Source organism: Camarhynchus parvulus, chromosome 13, assembly GCF_901933205.1.
Source record: "Camarhynchus parvulus chromosome 13, STF_HiC, whole genome shotgun sequence".
Taxonomy (NCBI): domain Eukaryota; kingdom Metazoa; phylum Chordata; class Aves; order Passeriformes; family Thraupidae; genus Camarhynchus; species Camarhynchus parvulus.
Genome location: NC_044583.1, coordinates 17,031,307 through 17,051,482, shown reverse-complemented (window position 1 = coordinate 17,051,482; position 20,176 = coordinate 17,031,307). Strand labels below are relative to the sequence as shown.

Here is a 20,176-nt window from a genome sequence, read left to right as displayed (position 1 = left end):
CTAGGAACTGATGTGTTTAGGAACACACTCTGCTCTCAAGGAATCAGGAGGGCTACTCCTCTTTCATTGCAAAAAGAGTGGTTTGGGAGGAAAAAAACCCACTCAAACCACTTCATTTTGTGTTTTTCACCTGAGTTCAGCCTCCCACTGCAGTTAGAATAGGCTTTGAAAATGATATTCACCATCTCTTTCTTGAAGAGATTTTAATTCTGTTAATTTGGTTTACTCTCAGTTTGAAAATGTCTGAAAGTGCATCTAAATAACTTATTGAAGTTTTTATGCACCCAGTAGTTATGACAATATTTGGCAAGGGCATTTGGTGTTTTGTGGAGAGTTCTGGTGGTATTTGGGACAAATTCAGGAGAAATATCCATTTATATATTGGACATAGAGCAGCAATGATCTCCACTCCCAGCCCTTCCTGCAGACAGAGCTGGGCACTGAACCCAGGAGGAATTTTGCCTGGAATTGTTCACAAGCTCAGGCTGAGAGCTCAGGTGGATTCCAGAACCAGGAGCAGAACTGGAGCTGGAACCAGCTCTGCACTGGGCACTGGCCCTGCTGTCCCCTGTTCAGAGATGGAGACAGAACCCAGCAGAACCTTCAGCAGCTCCTTGGGGTCATCCTCAACCCTTTGCTTTGGTGGAACGGCTGATGAGCTGAGCCAAACTGCGCTTTGGGTGGATGGAAGGTGATGCCATTGATCCTTCAGGGCAGTGCCCTGGCCATGGGGAATCATGGAATCACTGGGGCTGGGAAAGAGCTTTGGGATCACCAGCCCAGGCTCTGCCCATCCCTGCCTGTCCCAGTGCCACCTCCAGGTGCCACCTCCAGGGGTGGGGATCCAAACCTGCCTGGGCAGCCCCTGATCCTTCATCCATGCCTTTTCCATGGAATTGGTCTCACTGGACCAAGCAGAGCTTTTCCTGCATGAGGAACATTTGATGAGGACCAGCCCAGAGCCACTCACACAACTCTGAGTGATTCCTTCTCTAAACTGCCTTGGGATGAGAATCCCAAGCGGATCAAAATCATGGCTCCAGCTCCAGCACAAACCTGAGATTCCATTTTTAAGGGATCCCAGAGTTCTCAGAATGGGATGATGTTCCTCAACTCAGTGGGACTCATTTTGTGTCCTTGTCACCCTGCCCAGCCCCAGCCTGACTTTGGAGCACACTCACCCAACCTCAGTGAAGTTTAATAATTGGTTTTTCTCCCCTACAGATGTCTCACCTCCTCTGTGCCTTACTGTCCCTGTTTTGCTTTGCTGCCCTACTGGAAAGTGCCCAGTGGAAACTGCAGGAAAATGGTAAGAACATTTCTCCTTAGTCAGACCTAAAACTTTGGAATTATAATTGTGGCCACTAGCACAGGATTTGTTAACTCCAGTTAGGCCAAGGACATATGTTTATTTCTTTGACCATAATTAATTGGAGTTCATGGAAAAATATGTAAAAGTCCTAAAATGTCTTCCAACAGCGTATTTGCAACATTTGCATTAGCAACTGTTTTATTTCCTATTCCTTCTCCTCGTGTTCAAAGTCTCAGTCACACATCCTGGATGCAAAAACTGTGACTAAGGGAACAGCCCTAAAAAAAACAAGGGAAGAATTAATTGTGGAAAAGAAAATATATTTATATATTTCTGAGTAAAACTTAAAACCTAGAAATAGTTTATCAGCTTCTCTGGTAAAGATAGAAATAAATAATATAATACAAATATATAAAATATAAATAAACAAAATAATTGTTTATTACCTACCCTACATTTTCACAAATGTAAATCCATTTGTGAAAATATAGGGTAGGTAATAAACAATTATTTTGAATAATTTATCAGAGAATTGGGCTAAATTCTGATTGTCCTCTCTTTCAATTACTTATCTTCACATTAAAGAGAATATTTATCCTGGAGGTTCCTGGGAGGGACTGGATGCTGAAAGCAGCAAATCTGTTTGTCAGCATTGAGAGCAAACTTTGAGTTTGAAGATTCCCTTTGCCCGTGTCCAGAGGGGGTTTGGGAGACTCCTGAACTTGCCAGAGCTGAGCGTTTCCTGCCAGCTGGGATCCCATATTGGACAGGTTTCTCAGCGTTTCTCCTTTGTGGAAAAGCCTCCCTGGGGGAGCTCACTGCAGGCAGGGCTGCAGGAAGGGCTCAGCCTGGTCCGTGTGAGCAGCTCCTGACGTCCCCTCTGCCCTTCCCAGTGTTTGTCATCGACTCGCAGTGGGACGCCGAGGCCCCGGCCACCACGGTGGAGCTGAGCTGTGACAGCCCTGAGGAGGCCGTGCTCTGGAGAAAGGACTCCAGCCCTTTCCAGGAGGGGAAACAGAGAGGGAAGACCCTGAGGGTGGCAGTGAAGGAGCTCCCGGACGCCGGCAACTACAGCTGTGTGAGCGAGGAGAGCCTCAGGGTGCTGAGCTCCAGCCTGCTGCTCATCGCCAGGATCGGCCCCGGCGGGAGCATCCTCAGGGACATCCTCAAAACCTTCCAGGGTACGGCCCCCAGGGCTGGGGTTGTGCTGCTCAGCTTGCTGCAGGCTCTGGGAATGTCCTTGCAAAGGTGTTCTCTGCAAAGCTGTGCTGGCAGGGGCAGAAAATCATCCCTCCTGCGGCTCTGGGCAGTGCAGCACAGGAACGGGGGCCATGGGATTTATGTGGGATTCTCCAGGCTGATAGGGTGGAGGGATGGGAGGAATTCCTGGTTTGGAAAATCAGAGCTGCGTGACAGGACCCAGGGAAGGGCTGGGGCTGGGCCAGGAGAGGCTCAGGCTGGATTTTGGGAAAGGTTCTTCCCCCAGAGGCTGCTGGCACTGCCCAGGCTCCCCAGGGATGGGCACAGCCTGAGGCTGCCAGAGCTCCAGGAGGGTTTGGACAGCGCTCCAGGGATCCCAGGGTGGGATTTTGGGGCTGGGCAGTTGGACTCCATGATCCTTGTGGGTCTCTTCCAGCTCAGGAGATTCCAGGATTCTGGGATTTGGCAGAACCAGGGCCTGGCCCGGGTTTGAAGTGCTGCCATTTGGGCCTCTCCATTCAGGAGACAAGCCTGGGGTGTTTTGCATTTTCTGCATGAGCCTCACTCACCTGAGTCTCGTATTTGGGTCCCTCGTGGTGCTGCCAGGGAATCTGTGAATTCAGGAATTGTTTCTCTCTGCCTTGGCCATTTTGGCAAACAAGAGTTAATAACTCCTGGTTTCTTTCTCTGTCTAGAGCCCAGGACATTTCTGAAGTGTGAGGCAAAGAACTACTCTGGAATTTTCACATGTTCCTGGATGACAGAAAATAATCCAAATGTGAAGTTCACCATCAGAAGCCTGGAAGGGTAAGAGCTTGTACTTCCCTTCACAGGGCAGCCTTTGGTGTTATCCTGTGTAGGATTTCAGGCTGTTGGGGCATGCAGATGGGGGGAAATCTCTTTTCCAAGTCTGAACGTCCCCAAAATGTTTTGAGTCATTACTGGGACAAAGTTAACTTAAAAAGGGCACGGAAGTCACTCAGAAATTATTAAAACCTTGAAAAAGGAATAAGTCCAAGTGGGCTGGAGTAGCCCCTGGGTAACTTAAGCAATAGCAAAACGGTCAGTGGAGGGCAGAGAGGAAGTGGAGGCAAGGCAGAAAGAACCACAGCTCCCAGGGCAGGGTGGGAGGCTGCCCCCACTGCAGAGCACATGGCCCCGGCCAGGCTGGGCTGAGGAACCCTGCAGAAACCTGTGCTGGGAACCCTGGGGGGATTTCCTGCCTCCCTCTGCCCCGGGGGCTCTCCAAGGCATGGAGCGCTCCAGCAAAGGTCACCCCAGCCTGCTAGAGGAGAAACAGCTGCCAAGGGGGGCAGCTGGCTGACAGCAAAACCAGGGCCAGCCTCAGGTGGTGCTTTGGAGCTTTTGGTGTTTGTTCTCCAGTGGAGACTTCTCAGCCCTCATTCCTTCAGCAGGGTTTGGGAGAGGGCAAAGGGACAAAGGAGGAAACTGGAGCTTGCCATGATGGTGGGATTGGGAGATCCTGGTTTAGGTTTAAATATTAATTCCTGCTGCTGAGGCAGGGGTGAGCTGAGGCTGAGAATTGACATTAATCCATCCCACAGCACTGGGAGTGTGGCAGCTCCCACTGACCCTTTTCTGCAGCAGACAAACTTCAGGCAAACCAAACCATTTCCTCACCAGTGCTGCTGTTGTGGCAGCCCATTGCCCGGACAATCAGCATTCCCTGAGCCTGTCCCTGCTCTGTTGCAGCCCCCAGGGAAATGTGTCCTGCAGCAGCCCCGTGGCTGTCACCGAGGGGGCCCTGACCACCTACACAGCCCAGTGCCACAAGGAGAACTTCTGTCCCTTTGCTGAGGAGCACCAGCCCATTGACATCCTCCTGGAGGCCATTGATGAGGTGTTATATGAGAACTACACCGCCAGCTTCTTCATCAGGGACATCAGTGAGTATCCAGCAGTGGGGGCTGATTCTGAGCCTTGTTTTGCTGCTGCCAGTGGGAGTCAGGGCTCGGCCCAGCCTGGGAATCCCTGCCCCGTGCTCTGTAAATGTCCACCAGGCCCCAGTTACAGGAACAGGGGATGCCAGGACAGAAAAGGATGAGGAAGTGAAGCAGCAGCATCTTCCTGGCTTGTGACCTCCAGTACCCCAACACCCACAGGTCCCCGAGTGTCCCCAAAGGATGGATGTGGTTGGGAAGGGCCAAGGCAGAGAAGAATCCAGCAGGCTCCTCTCTGAGAGCTGCTCAGGCCATGGATGTTTCCCTCCTCAGCCATCCCCAGATGGGCAGCCAGGGCAGGTTCACAGACAGGCACAGGAATGACAGGGCTCTGATTGTGGCCACAGGGCACAGGAAAATGAGGCAGCATCCCACAGAAACAGAGCTTTTCCTAAATGCAGTAATGGTCAGCAGGTGCTGAAGATATTCCTGTGTGACCAACAGAGCCCTCTGCAACCCTCCAGGCCAAAAAAAGAAAGATCTTATCCAGACTGAGCCTAGGAATGTGCCTAATTTTCCATAAAAAGCACCCAAGGCAGCCATTACACCTGAGGGCTACTCCTCTCTTAACCCCGAGGCTCCCAAAGATCAATTCCCATAAAATTCTCACCACTAACACACCAACATTCAGCTGTGAACATGAATTAATTCCCTCTGTGTTTTCTCTTGCAGTAAAGCCTGACCCCCCCCAGTGCCAGCACGTGGCCACCAATGGAACAGTGACCTGGACATACCCCAGGACCTGGAGCACCCCAAACTCCTACTTCCCTTTGACTTTCAAGGTCAAAGTTAAAAGCACAAGGAGACACAGATACCAGGTAGAAACACAACATCTGAGACACAGTTTTCTTGCCTGAATAGTAGAAATAATTTTTGTATGCAAGAATAATGCACTAAAATTAAAAATTTAAAAAATGGTGCTGAGCCCCAAAAGTGGCAAATTCTATCCTGGCAGAAAAAGCCTTTCCCAGGTCCATGAGCAGGAAGATCCCCGAGGCAGCTGAGGACAGAAAATCCTGTCCAGCATTGCATGGTTGTGTTTACTAATTCATTAGGAGGCTGTGCAGGGCCTCATGAGGGAAAATCCCAATTTCCAAACCCAGAATTCCAGGATCTGTGACACAAATTTCCTCCTGTGTTGTTCATTCCTGGGCAGCTCAGACTTTATAGGTGAATTGGAAATCAGAGCTCAGTGACTCATCTGGAGGCATTTCTATGGAGAGTCTGGTCTTTGCCCCCTGATTCCCAGTTAATTAATGGGATTAATTAACTGTCTCAGGGTTAAATCTCCAATGTGTGCCCAAATTGCCTCGGACACACAATGGCCTGTCCTGGAGGCAGCATCCCACAGAAACAGAGCTTTTCCTAAATGCATTCATGGTCAGCGGGTGCTGAAGATTTTCCTGTGTGACCAGCAGAGCCCTCTGCAATCCTCCAGGCCAAAAAAAGAAGGATCTTATCCAGATTGAGCCTGGGAATGTGCTTAATTTTCCATAAAAAAGGGAAAGCCTCTTGCCCACGGGGCAGCTGGCAGTGCCCCAGTGCTGCCCTTCCTGGGTCCAGCACTGCAGGGCAGGCAGCAGGAATGGTTATCCCGGGTTATCCCGGGTTGTTATCCCGGTTTTCCGGGGGAATCCAAAGGCACCAGGGGACGTTTCCCGCTGGGGATGGATCCAGCCCGTCCAGCAGATGGGGCCGTTCCCCCGGGCTCGGTCGCGGCTCCTGCAGGTGAAAATTCCTGCACGCCTTCGGGAGGGGCTGGGGGTGCTCTGGATCTCAGGGCTCCTGCTCTAGGAGAAGGAGGAAAAAGAGAAAAACCCAGATTAACAAACCACGCCTTCGTTTAATGAGTGTTAGGTTTGGGGTTTGAGTCATTTACAACACCAAGCTCAGGGGGTTTGGGTCATTTAGAACATCCCCTTCAGTGGGTTTGGGTCATTTACACCCTCAGTGGGTTTGGTTCTCTTTGGGACACCCCCCTCAGTGGCTTTGGGTCATTCAGAACATCCAGCTCAGTGGCTTTGGGCCATTTAGGACACCAGGCTCAGTGGATTTAGGTCATTTGCACCCTCAGAGGGTTTGGATCTCATTGAGACACTTCCTCAGTGGGTTTGGGTCGCTTTGGGACACCCTCAGTGATACCTGAGCTTTCCAGCTCTTTCTGCTGAGCTCAGGTTCTCCCAAGCCCCAGGACTTTGGGACCTTTGGGACCCCAGGCTCTGGTGGGGGCTCAGTGACCCTTCCTGGTGCCCTGTGGGGGTCCTGTCCCCCTGAAGGAGCTGTCCTGTCCCCAGGTGCATGACACAGAGGAGCAGTGGGTGCAGCTGCCCCCGGGGCCGGCTGAGGTGCGCGTGCAGGCCAGGGACTGCTGCTACCTCAGCTCCTGGAGCTCCTGGTCCTCGCTCTGCAGGTAAGGAGCCAGCCGGGCTGGGCTGGGCAGAACCAGAGGGTTCTGATGTAAATCCACATGGAAATGAAATTTCTGATGTTATTTCACAGATGACCTGTAAGGAGGGTGGCACAGTGCTCCTAGAGAAAGCAAAGAATGAATTAGCACAAGAACAGAAGCACAATTAGAAGAGAAATTTCCATTTGAGATTCTTAAGAAGCCATAACATTTTTTTTTTGTAACAGTTGAATGTGGTCCTGATTTTGGCAGCTCCTAAATCCCCCAGATTCAAGTTACACTTTTAGCATCCATCATGTTTCATGAACGTGATTTTGACATGTTGCTGGCAGCTATTATTGTATGTCCTTTTATTATTATTGGGCCTTTATTTATTTCATATTTATTTATTTATATGCTATTTATTTATTTAGTATTTATTTAGTATTTAATATTTATTTATTTGTTTATTATTTATTTACTGGCTTTGCAAGGCCAGTGGATGGCAGTTGCTGTTCAAACCACTGCATGTGTTAACTTATTTGGAAAGTCACTTCCTGAAAGAACTGTTTGAATCTTCCATTATTTAATTGTTTAATTCTTTGTTTATTTAATATTTATTTGTATTTATTTCTGTGGGACAAGCACAGAAAGCCTTGGCTGCCTCAGCAGCTGGGTGTGGGGTGGCCAGGCCACCCTCACCCTCCAGGACATTGGGCTAGAGAAGGAATTGCAGGGATTGCAGAGCCCTGGGGATGTTTCCTGCTGTCCTGTGTCAGCTCTCTGTGCCCACAGCTGCTGATGCCCAGCTGGGGAGCTCTCCATGAGGGATCCATGGAGCTGGAGCACTGGGAGCCAGGAGCTGCATTTCTCACCTCCCAAACAGCCTCCCCTGCTCCCATTGCTGGGCTCTCTCCATGATCCAGCTGTGCCCAGGGCATCTCCAGCTGTGGAATTTGATCCAGCTGTGCCCGGGGCATCTCCTGCTGTGGAATTTGATCCAGCTGTGCCCAGGGCATCTCCAGCTGTGGAATCCCACAGGAGCAGCACAGGGCACAGAGTCAGGAACCCCCAGGGCAGCTGGAGCAGCGCCCCAGGGTATGAAATCCCCCAGAGTGTGTGTGAATGTTAATAATGCCATGAAATCAGATTTTTAGAGCAGAGATTTTTGTAGCCCACGTTGCCAGTGTGCCCCACCCTGTGTTGGTGTGTTCCCAGAACCTCAGGGAAGCTCCTCCTGGCACAGCCAGGGCCCAGCTCTGGGAGGGAGCAGCAGCAGGAGCTGAAGCTTTTGTGTTTTTCATGGAATCCTGGAATTGTTTGGGCTGGGAGGACCTTGAAGGTCATCTGTCCCAGCCCTACATGGGCAGGGACACCTCCCATGGTCCCAGGGTGCTCAGAGCTCCAGCCTGGCCCTGGGCACTGCCAGGGATGGATCCTTTGTCAAAACACTGAGCCCCGACTTCCAGGAGGGCAAAATTCTCTGAAGTATCTTTGAGGATTCAGGCCTTAACCTCTGGTACAGAATCACTGACATGAAAGTCTTTCATTCCAACCGTGCTTCCTTTTCCCAGTCTTAGCCATGGGTGGTAATTTAAGGTATTTAAACACTGAAATGTGTGAAGTATCTGATATTTCAGAAAACTGCTGATAATTTATTTACAAGTCCTGTTGGTATTTATTAATATTAAGTTTACATGTCTTATTTTGGCTATAAAGGCAACTTATATGCTTGTTTACAAAGGAGCTAATAATAAATACACCTGAAAACAAGAAAATTTGGTTTATTTGTGGTCTTTTAAGAATGGTTTGTGTCAGTATTCACTTTTGTACCAGAGGATCAGACAGTATTTCTGTCTCAGTGTCTGCAGGGCAAATGAATTATTACTAATTAATAACACCAAACTCCCAGCCTGTAAAAGTGCAGAGGATGGCCCAGCCAAGGGAGCAGGGTGTGCCCCAGGACTGCTGAGCCCTGCCTGCAGGAGGGGAGAGCTCTGGGCTTCTTTGTGCTCTCCAGCTCTGAACTGAACCCACCTGCCCCACATTTGAGGGCTCTGAGGTCACAGAACCCTCCTGACCCTCAGGGTTTAATCCTGGGCACCCTTTAAACCAATCCCTGAAACCTCTCCTGAGCTTGGGCCCAGCCCAGTCTCCATTCTTGGAATATTCAGCTAAATTTTGTATCCTGACAAAGCCTAAATTGATCTTTGCCTTTCAGAATGTGCCTTTCTGTGTCACAAGGCCAGAAAATGAGAGAGGCTTCAGGGGGAAGGCACTGGCTGAGTTTATTCAGGAAAATAACAAAGCTCAGCCTGGAGCTGCCCCTCTCTCTGCAGGAATCAGCTCACTGGCAGGTGGCTGCTCCCTGGGGCATACATTGGCTTTGATCCCCAGTTATCCATTCCCTGGGCCTTCCCTGGATCCAAGTGCCTGGGAATGTCTCCTCTGGGAATTGTCAGGCTCCCATCTCTGCCTAGATTGGATAAAAGCAAAAAAAATATTCACTGTGGTGGCTCCACGCACAGGAGATCGCATTCTAACATGCTCCATCCATCCAAGAACATAATAATTGATGTGTCAGTCAGCCCCTGGGCTTCTCTTCTTTCTTTCCTCTCCTTTTGCTCTGTAAATAATCTGGAAACCTCTGGAAATGTCAAGTGCACAGACTCAGGCTGCACAATGTACAAAATTCCACCCCCCGCCCAAAAAACCCCCTTTAGATTGCAAAATCCGATCTTATTTATTCCTGACAGAGGAGAGTCATTGACTGTGTAAAACCCAGATTTTTCTGCTTTTTTCCCTGCTCCTTTTCCCAGGCCCCACCGTTCCCTGGGAAGGGGCAGCTCCTCCAGCTTTCCATTCATCCCCATCACTCAACCCCTGGTTTTGGGCTGGGTACCACACCTGCCGAAATCTGCTCTGAACAGAGCCTGACTAATTCCCCCCAGGCCTTTCTGTGGGTGCTGCTCGGCTCGAGGAATGCTGCCAGATAAAGACTCGGTGTCCTTAATGAGGCACTAATTGGTCATGGTAGGAATTTGCTGTTCTCCAGGAGCTTCAGCCCCTGAGCTGGGCAAGCAGGCACTTGCTGAGAGCAAAAGGGGGGAAAAGCTGATGTTTAATGAGGGGTTCAGGGGGAGAACGCAGATTTCAGCTTCAAATGCTTCATATCCACCCCTTCTCCATGCTGATCTTCCTCCCACCCCTCTTCTTCATAAGTTGTAGCTTCTCTTTTAGAAACATTTTCTTTTTAATAAAGGGAAAACCAGTGCACATCCTCCAGCCCTGCTCTGAGCCATGAAAACACCTTGAGACCTTTCTTGAAATGTCACTTTGATTGACTTTGGTGTGACAGAAGGGCAAAGTCCAAACACCTGGAAATTGCATCTTGAGGCGATTTCAGATCAGTCCTTTTCAAATTAAGGACTGATTTCAGAACAGTCCTTTTCAAAGCCCATTCCGTGGATGTGTTAAGCCATTAATGCTTTGTTTTTGTGAAGAATCAGCTCAGAACACCAATGGGCTTCATGCCTTGTGAAGGCTGACCTAGGACAGAGACCAGACAGAGTTAAAGAATAGAGCAGAGATTTATTAAAAGGCCTCAAATGGATCCACCTTGGGCAGCACAAGAGCCCAGCCAGACCAAGATGACCCAAAATGGTCCCAAAATGCATGACCCAGCACAGGGTCTCTCACTGATCAGTTCTGCTCCATTTGCATATTTGGGTTAATTGTCCAATTACAGCTTTAGGTTATCAAGTCCCATCCTTGTTTTTCTCTCTTCAGCCCACGTTGTTTGTGCTCTTGGGCCTGAGATTTGGATCATTTGTCCTTGGTGCCCAGCTGGAGCAGGAATTGTTTTGTCTCCCTGCTCTGTGCAGAGAGCTCAGCATCCCATAATGTGAAGCTCAGACCCACACACTAAAGCAGCACAGAACCTGAAAAATACAAAAGCCAAACCTGAGGCATCAGTCTGACACAGGAATCAAAAGGAAGGCTCTGATCTCCCACAGGGGTGGAAAACAGGGAACTCTCAGATGCCTTCAGAGGCTGCCTGGAGCAGAGGCAGGGCAGAGTTACAGCAATAAATAGGTTTTTATGAAAAGCCCTTCACAGGACACACCTTGGGCAGTGCCAGAGCCCGGCCGTGGCTCCACCCCAGATGGATCCTGGCCACGAGTTCTCACACCTTGATAAGTTTGGGTCCATTTCCATCCTGGGGTTCAGTGTCCAGTTCCAGCCCCAGGTGATGCAGCCCCACCCTCCCAGGTTGCTCCCCTCCATTCCCTGCTGTTTGCACTTTTGGGGCTGAAGCTGCAGCGGTGTCCTTGGTTGTGGGGCTGGAAAAGGATTGTTCTGTGGGGCTGAGCTGTGAGCAGAACTTGCTGACACTTTCTATGGAGTGCAGAGTCACACACTAATGCAGTGCAGAGTGTGGAAAATATGAAAGCTCAAACTGAAGGCATCATCTCCTTTCCCAGGCAAACACCCAAAGGCTGTGGCACAGCCTGAACAAAGGCAGCCCTTGGTTCTCAAACCCTGCATTGAGCAAGACTTCAAAATCTGATGCTTTAATTGCACCTGGGCGGACAACCCTGAGCCACCCACCCTGGCTGGGGCTGGGGATGAAAACACCAGGGATACCAGGGAGGGGAGGGCCCCCGTGACTGCAGCAGCCCTGGCTGGACCCTCCCTCCCGTGACAAAGTGGTTTTTTCACCTTTTCCACGTGCTGTTCGTCATCTCTGTGGATGCCCTGCATGGGAGGCTCTCCACGGTTGGGTGGGAGCAGGTTCCTCCTCTGGAATGCAGCCAGGGAACATCCTGCCATGCACTTAACTCATGACCTGCTGTGGCAGCATTTTTGGCATCCCAGTGGTGCTCCAACCAGGCCTCCAAAGCTAAAAGCAATCTCAAATTTGGAATAAATAATAATTGGGAAAATTTTCTTACCCTCAGAAAAAATGCACACTAATATTTTACCACATGCAACACCACGGAATTGCTTTTTCTTCTTCAAAAGATCAACTTGGAGGGATAAGAATTTGGGAAAAAACCAAGATATAATGGCAAAGGTAGAAAATTACAGGACTTCCACAATTAACTTACAGGTATTCACAGGTTTGCTGATGAGGGCAAAATTGCACTCACAATTCTTCAATATAAACAATTCATTTACCATATTTATCCTAAATTTCAGAATGAGTTCAGCAATTAGTCCTTACTCACCCAGCTTTGGGAAGAAGCTGTTCCTATACACATCCCAACATTTGTTTTGCAATGACCTTTTTTTCCATGGTGTACTTCATTGCCCACATTTGCTTTGTCAAACATTAATTTATGAGGGCAAAGACACCACAAGGTCCCTGAAAATGCCGTCAACACTTGACATTCTCCAGTGGGAATGCCAGACCCAGTTCCACTGGGATGGCCCACGAGGTCACCTGGCTGCCCACGCCCTCTGTGGCCCCTTTAGGACAGACCCATTTTCACAATCTCTGTGATCTCTGTGGGTAACCTGCCTCCATGGTTGACTCCTCTCACGGTTGTGAAATTTGTTTTGCTCCCATCTAATTGGAATTTCTCTCCCTGCAATTTGCTCTGTCCCCTCTTCCTTTCACTCTGCAGCTCCAGGAGGGCTCTGGCTCCCGTTCCCTCTGTTTCCTCCTTCTCCCAAGGGAGCCAACCCCTTCTCCCAAGTTTTCCTCTGTGTTTCATCCCCTCAGCACCTGGTGCTCCCCCACAGGCTCTGCTCCAGCATTTCAGTGCCCTTCCCTGCCAGGGAGCCCAGAACTGTCCCAGGGCAGCAGCTCCAGCCTCGCCAGGGACACCTGGGGAATTATGGACTGAAATTCAAGTGCTGGAAAATCTCCCTCCATGAACTGGGCAGGATTTGTATTCCCTGAGCGGGATGGGATGGGATGGGATGGGATGGGATGGGATGGGATGGGATGGGATGGGATGGGATGGGATGGGATCCATGGGATTGGATGGGATCCATGGGATGGGGTGGGATGGGATCCATGGGATGGGGTGGATGGGATGGGGATGGGATGGGGTGGATGGGATGGGATGGGGATGGGATGGGATGGGATGGCATGGGCATGGCATGGCATGGGATGGGATCCATGGCATGGGATGGATGCTGGGGCTGCATCCCAGGGGACACTGGGAGCACTGGGCTGGGCCCTTTCCTCATTGCAGGGTCAGGATCTGCCAGGCTGCAGTTTTAGTGTCAGGACAGCCCCGGGGGCTGTGTGTGGTCCAAACCCTCCAGAGCAGGAGCAGCTTCCGGCACAGTTTGGGTTCTGCTCCTGTTTCCTAATTGCTCATAATTGTCCATCAGCCACAGACGTGTCCTGAATCCTCCCCACGAGTTCCTGCATGCTCCTTGCCAGCATTTTCTCCAGAAAAGCTCCCCAGAAATCAAAGTCACCGACAGCCCCAAGCAGGGGGATCCAGACCAAGCTCAGTGCAAACCCCACTCTGCCTTTTGTCCTCTCAGCCCCGCAGGAACACATGTCCAAATTAAGGAAAAAGAAAAAATTCAGAACAAAGCCACTGAAGGGCATTCAAAAAATAAAATTCCAGGCCTCCAGCTCCAACTGGATTTTTACCCATCCTGGAATTTGGATTTAATGGCATTTATGTTTTTTGTCCTGTTAAGGGATGAGAAATTCAACATTTATTGATTGCCTATATTCTTTAAAGACAAAATTATTCATATCCCTCTTGGGATGAGTTAGAGGGGCCCAAGGCTTACTTGACCTATTGAAATCTTTTCTGCAGGAGCTTTCAGGCCCTTTTTTACTGGAATGAGCACCCCTGGCCCCAATCCTGCACAGGGAGAAAGGCCTGGGCTGCCCTGCAGCGAGGGAATCACTGAAATACTGGGGATTGAGGTGGTGTGCAGGGACTTTTCTTGTTGAGATTTTTGCACATTTATGAGAAGGCAGCTCTGGAAGGAGGGGTTGAAACCAAACTGTCACCTCCAAACTCCACATTACTCTGGATTTGTGAAAATGAAGGCTCAGACCTGAGTTTCCCATGGGGACTCTGCCATAAAAGACAGAAATTGCTGCTTTTTGGTTAAGCCACCAACAAATGCAGGGTTTGTATAAGGAATCCCTCCTGTAGTGCTGGAAACAGGGAAATGGGAGCAGAGGAATCTCCCCCGTGTCCAAGGCTGGGCAGGAGCTCTGGAGATGCTCTGGGCTGGGTGTGAAGGGTTTCTCTCCCAAAACATCACTTTTGACCCCAAACTGGGCACATCTGAAAGGAAGAGGAGCCCTGGGGATGCTCTGGGCTGGGTGTGAAGGGTTTCCAGCAGAACACAGATTTCCCAGAGCAGCTGAAGGGCTCAGTGCATGGCCACAAGCAGCTCAGCTGAAACCACAGCTCAGAAGCAGCTCCAAAACACCCGAAAGAATAAGAATTAAGCCCTTCTGGGATGAGTGCTTTGGCAAACACCCAGCCAGGATTATTCTTCCCTGGGAACTGCATTCAGCTGTGAGTCCCCATGGCAATAGCAGAGCCAGCCCTGAGTCAGCCCTGGCTGCTGGGGCTGGAACAGTTAATTGAATTAGGCTGGGCTTAGGCAGGACCATCCCTGCTCCATCAGCACCGGGACACGCAGCCCTGCCCGTGCCCAGGACAAGCCTCCTGACCTGCCCTGGGCACCTCCTTCCCCAGTCACCTGCAGGGCATTTCATCACCAGGCCTGGCTATAAAGGGTGCCATGGCCACACTGACAGCCCTGTCACACTGCAGGCAGCTGGGCTGGCGTGGGGACAGCCATGAAGGTCACCCTGGTGCTCCTGGCAGTGGCAGCTCTGTGCCTGGCATGTGAGTAACTCCCTGGGCTCCTCGGGGTTCTTCTTCAGCTGGTTCCTGCACTGGGTGGGAGGGAGAAAATGGGATTTTCTGGTTAAAATCCTATTATTTAGCACCATAATAGTTTATTACACACCAGCTGGGGCTGGTGTGTATGGAGGCTGCTCCTTGCTGGGTGTAGCTCAGAGCTCTGTTCTGCGACTGAAAAGAGCTGTGATGCCTCAGAACCACCTGGTTTTATCTGTTTATTTTAAAATTTCCATCTGAGAAGGGAGCTGGGAGCTGGTGAGGTCCTGCCCTGCCAAACTGACCAAGCAGGGGACAGCTGATGATGCTCAGGCCACATAAAACAGCTGGGAATCATGTTTTTATAATCTTATTTTTCCAGGCTGCAGGGAGATTTGAGGGACATGTTGCTCTAAAAAAGAAGGATCTGTGAGGAATTTCTTCAGCCTTTACCTGGCAATTTTATTTTTGCTAAAAACTTGCAGTAAAAATGTATTTTTAGAGAAAAATAAGTGCATTTAAAAAGACTGAAAGACTCCACACCTCTGCAGGTAGTATAGAAGTTTTAAAGCTTTATGAACATTAAAGGTGCAAAATAGTGAAAATGTTAAATGCAAAATAATGAAACAAAAGAATCTTATGAGTAGCTCTGAAGAGGTTGCTTTGAAATTTGTCTCAACCCCCAAATTTTTATTAAAAACAGCAGTTTAAATGAAATGTGGTGGAAATAATTCATTCAGTGTTTCATTAACTGCAGGGAAATAAAGAAATGTTCCTTCCATTAGAATTCCAGGAAATCTCTTCCTTGAACTTTCTGGTTTATCTTGTCTGCTTGAAAACTTCATGAATCAGCACTTTCTGAGCCACACCTTTATTGCACTCACTCCGTTTGCAGAGTGGCTCCTAAAAGTTCACCAGAGAAAAAATCAGATGCGAATGGTTGGGGGAAGTGGAATAAATCGAATCCAGTTCCAGAATAATGAAATCTCAGTCAGCCTCTGGTGACAGAGACGGAAACCTGACCTGGAGCTTTATTTCTGCTCATTTTCTTTATGCTGAGCAACTGTATTTGACGTGAGGGTGTAAACAGGTTTATGAAAGGAAGTTTTTGTGGAAAGTTTAACCTTTGACGATCAAAAAAGCCAAATTTATTCCAAAAGACAATTGTTAGAGCTCTGCTCCAGAACACATTTGGAAAGTTTAACCTCTAAAGATTAAAAAAATCCAAATTTAATTAAAAAAAAGTGCTAGAGCTCTGCTCCAGAACAGATTCCTGCTCCTTCTGCACAGAAATCTCTCCCTGTTACCACTGGAAGCCCCAGGACGATGATTATGGGACAGCAGAGGGGCAAACACATTCCTAAGGAAAGTAAGAAATGTGTCAGCAGCGTGGAGCCACGCCAAGGAGCTGATTGCTTTGTGGGAGGTGTAATTAGCAGTGTTTGGAAGGAGCTCCTTGAAGCCCCACCTGAGGACAGGGCTCTGCTCCAGAGGAACGAGGTAAAAATAGGAGCCAGCCGCCTCAAAATCAACATTGAAACAAGGGAAACACTTCCTAACGTGGGATTATGAGCCAAATTGTATTATCACTGGTATTTACAGTCAATATTGTATTTAATTCTTGTTATTGACAGGAAACACAGATATAGAAGGGATTTGTGGTTTGCTCACAGCCACATGCAGCTCTTGGTAAACTCAGGATTAAACTCCAGTCATGCTCAACCACCAGTTAATCCTGGACATTAAATACAAAATAACATGATGAACAGTAAATATAATATTGACTGCTGGGCTGTCAGTGGTTTTGTGGTGAACAATGGCTCCATTCCCTCCTCCAGCAAAGGCTGTTCCAACCAGTGACAGAAGTTTCTAAGGTGAATAATGCACCAAACCCCACTTGTTCAATAGGTTCTGACACCTGGGCCTCGCTAAACACTGCACAGCTCTGTCAGTGTTGACATTTAAGGAGGTAAAAGATTCAGTGCTGCTGAGTGAAATCATCCTGGTTTGCACCAGAGTGTTCATTAACTGTGTGTTTCCATTTTCTCTTTTGTGATTCAGTTTCCACATCAGATGCTGCCACACAGAATGAGGTGAGTGATTTCCTTTTTTCCGGATAAAAATATAGAATATGAGGTAAAAAAATATAATATAATAACATGAGGACAGAAAATAAGCATGTTAAACTTTAATTAAATGCTTCCATTTAGTGACGTTTCAGTGAAAGTTCCTGAGTTTGGGATATGGAGTTTCCACAGAGTTGTTCTGACAACTTCCAGATGTTTATACCTGTTTGGCATTCTGGGCAAGAAATTGAGCAAGGAGAAATTTTAAGCCAGAGAAATCTAGATTTTTTATTGTTTTTTTTTAATTATTTGATGATGACCCTATAAGGCTTTTCTGATGAGTTTTATCTCCTAAATCAGGTACCTGGAGATTTTCATTCTCTCTGAGTACTCTGGGTTAATGTCTGGAAGAAGGGAGGGGGTGGAAGTGTCCAAGGAAGGGCTGGGTGTGAATTGATCCCACCTGGATTTACTGATTGTCGTGATCAGATAATAAAAAAAGCCCCACACTCTGCTCCTCTGGGGCTGTGTTGTTCCTGCTCAGGCCCTGTCACAGGCAGCCCCACTCTCACCTCTGAGCAGAAATGTTTCATTTTTGGGGCTTAGCCTCTGCCCATAGAGGTGGTGCCACCTCCCTGGCTGTGCTGCCCCAAAGTGTGCCCCAAAACTGGATATATTTATGATTTCTGTGCATGGAGGAGATGTGGCTGTAAAGCAGATGGGACTCAGTTTCTTCATGCAGAAAATGCCAATTTTTACTCAGTTATCTCATATTTATAGGAATTCTAAAGGCGCTGTGTTAAACCTGAGTGGATAACAATACACTGTCAGTTCATTGGTCAGTAAATGGAATTTTGTGCATCCACCAAACCTCTTTATTCTTGGATTGTTTACACATCTTCCTCACTGATTCTCATTGCACCAACTTCTTGGTGTTGCAGGCACAAACTTATTTTTCTCACAAGAATAAATTGTTGTGCTGAGTGACTTTTCATTCTTATGATTTTTCTCACGGGGACAAGCAGATTGATGAGCTGCCCCCAGCCCCAGCAGCAGGCCTAAGCCATGCTGTTATAAAGCCCTTTTTTGTGAGTTTTTTCCCCGTATGGTCAGAGGGTGTGAGACTCAGAGCTGCCCTCATTGCAGGTGGACTGCAGTGAGTACGAGAAGCTGGAGAGTGGGAGGCCCATTTACTGTGAGAGGCTCTACCAACCCTACTGTGGCTCTGATGGCAAAACCTACAACAACAAATGCTCCTTCTGCAAGGCTGTGCTGTGAGTACTGAGCTGCCATGGGCTGAGCAGCTGGGATTTCCACCCCATAAAACTGCTGGGTTTCTTTAGGGCTGGTACTTCTCTGCTCCTGTGCTTTACCTTTACACCATAATTGCTCCTCCCACTGATAATGTCCAGCTGATCTAAAGAACAAATGATGGTGATGTTTGGGTGAGAACTTCCTATTCTGGTAGGAAGTGTAAAATAGGCAACTAAAAAATAACCCAGATATTCAGGACTGAACTTCCTATTCCAGCAGGAATGATGAAGTTGGACACTAAAAAACTACTTGGATATTTGTGTGAGCGATGTCCTATTCTGGCAGGAAACATGAAATAGTCAACCAAAACATGACCCAAATACTTGTGTGAGCAACTTGCAGCAGGCACTGTGAAGCTGAACACTAAAAAATTATTTCTATTTGTGTGAGGAACTTACTGCAGGTGCTGTAAGATTCAGTCACTAAAAAATACCCTGACATTTGTGTGAGCAGCTTCCTATTTCAGCAGAAACTGAATTTGGACAGTAAAGAGTCCAGTAAGCAGCAGAGACCTGACAAAGCACCTGCACCCAACGCAGGTCACGCAAAAATTCAGAAGTGGTTCTGGCAATGTCTTGGGTTTAGGGATAAAATGTGTGATTTTGCAAGGAAAGCCGTTTACAGACGAGTGCCCTGATGTGTGCTGTGAATGTTTCTGGTGTCTCCTCTGTCAGCAGAGGGTTGCAGAGGCTCTTGGTGCAGTTTTCTGTGTGCAATGCCGTGTTTTCCCTTGCAGGAGGAGCAGAGGGGCCCTGCACATGAAGCAGGCAGGAGCGTGCTGAGGGAGCTGTGCTGAGCGCAGCTCTGCTCTGCCTTTCCTGCCTTTCCTGCCTTTCCTCATCCTGCCCTGCCAAGCCCAGCCCGGGGAGAAGAGCCAGCTCCAGAGCTGGGACTGACCCTGCTGTCCTCACAGCACAACTGCTCCTGTGCCTTCACACCAGCCCTTCCTTGGGTGTTTGTCTCCATGGCTGAAGTTCTGACGATGCCCCAAGTCTTCCCACCTCGTTTATCAAATGTTTTCTTTCCTTCACCCAGAAACTTCAGCAGATATTTTTTTTTTTCCTAAAGGTTTTCAGCTTTCCCAGGCACTGCTCTGACTCTCTCCCAGTTCTGTAGCTGAGTTTTAAGTGCTTATTTTTCATCCCTCTCCGTACAATTCTGGTTCCTGTATGTTGTTCAGCTACTCAGTGTGCTTGTTTATTAAAATAAACCTTCACTCTTTTTTTTTTGTCCATGGTGAACTTTCTAGAGAATTTATTGCATCCATGACTAACAAGTATTTCCCAAATTACAGAAAACTGCAGTGGAGCAGGGGCTGAGTCCAGAGGTAAAAATCCAAAGCTGGGATACAAAAGTTGTATATGCTGGAATTTACCCCCCAGTCTCTTTTTTTTTGCTTTAAATGAGACAAATATGGTAAAATGTAAGACTGTAGCAGTCTGTTAAATCCTGTCATTTAAATGGGAATATTCATTAATCTTTTCACTTGACAAATTTCAGAACCTAAAGAAATTTATGTCCCGCTCTTACATCCTGATTATCTTCACTGTTAAAGTAATTTATGTCTTTTACTCAATACTTGGTCATGGGAATGTATTTTCCCAGAATTAAAATTGTAAATGACTGACCTTATTGGAGGAAAATTTTGGAGCAGCTGGACACAGAACAAATCCAGCCCTATCCTGAATTCTGTTTATCTGGAAACCAGGTCCCAGCAATTAGGCAGCAGGGATGAAAATGAGGAAGGTAATATAAAAGTTCCTAATAGTTCAGAGGCTTCAGTAAAGAAGTTCCTAGAACAGATCACCTTGGCTGAAAAAGATAAAAATGAGAAAACAAAGATCAGATTGAGAGAACAAAGTGAATCTCTGAGGTTTCCTCATGATGTCAGAAAAACCTGATTTATGGATATTTGCTGCCTTCCAGCCTCATGGATATTTCCACCCTCTGCTTAGGTTTGTTGGGATATTTAATGGGCTGTGCTTGTGCACCAAACCTAGGACACCAAAACTCTCATGCAGCCCCAGGAGTGATGCAAGGAGCTGCAAGTCAGAGGTGTAAAGCACCCCCTGCATTCCCCTGGCACTGCAGTCGGT

General features: G+C 48.1%; 2 protein-coding genes across 2 annotated transcripts; both read left to right on the top strand.

Moving 5' to 3' along the window:
• Positions 1-1,224: 1,224 nt before the first annotated feature.
• On the top strand, positions 1,225-6,887 carry IL12B (interleukin 12B). Its single transcript, XM_030957620.1, has 6 exons — positions 1,225-1,309; positions 2,206-2,493; positions 3,208-3,319; positions 4,226-4,419; positions 5,146-5,291; positions 6,768-6,887. The coding sequence occupies exons 1-6, from the start codon at positions 1,225-1,227 to the stop codon at positions 6,885-6,887; spliced, it is 945 nt and encodes a 314-aa protein (XP_030813480.1).
• A 7,770-nt stretch (positions 6,888-14,657) lies between these two features.
• LOC115908811 (ovomucoid-like) lies at positions 14,658-18,950 on the top strand. The gene is made up of 4 exons (XM_030957672.1): positions 14,658-14,706; positions 16,762-16,793; positions 17,913-18,040; positions 18,817-18,950. The coding sequence occupies exons 1-4, from the start codon at positions 14,658-14,660 to the stop codon at positions 18,860-18,862; spliced, it is 255 nt and encodes an 84-aa protein (XP_030813532.1). The 3' UTR covers positions 18,863-18,950.
• Positions 18,951-20,176: the final 1,226 nt, after the last annotated feature.

Coding starts and splice junctions, on each gene's coding strand:
- IL12B (XM_030957620.1), top strand. CDS start 1,225: ATGTCTCACCTCCTCTGTGCCTTACTGTCCCTGTTTTGCTTTGCTGCC. Junction 1,310..2,205: donor GTGGAAACTGCAGGAAAATG/GTAAGAACATTT, acceptor TGCCCTTCCCAG/TGTTTGTCATCGACTCGCAG. Junction 5,292..6,767: donor CAAGGAGACACAGATACCAG/GTAGAAACACAA, acceptor TCCTGTCCCCAG/GTGCATGACACAGAGGAGCA.
- LOC115908811 (XM_030957672.1), top strand. CDS start 14,658: ATGAAGGTCACCCTGGTGCTCCTGGCAGTGGCAGCTCTGTGCCTGGCA. Junction 16,794..17,912: donor ATGCTGCCACACAGAATGAG/GTGAGTGATTTC, acceptor CCCTCATTGCAG/GTGGACTGCAGTGAGTACGA. Junction 18,041..18,816: donor TCCTTCTGCAAGGCTGTGCT/GTGAGTACTGAG, acceptor TTTCCCTTGCAG/GAGGAGCAGAGGGGCCCTGC.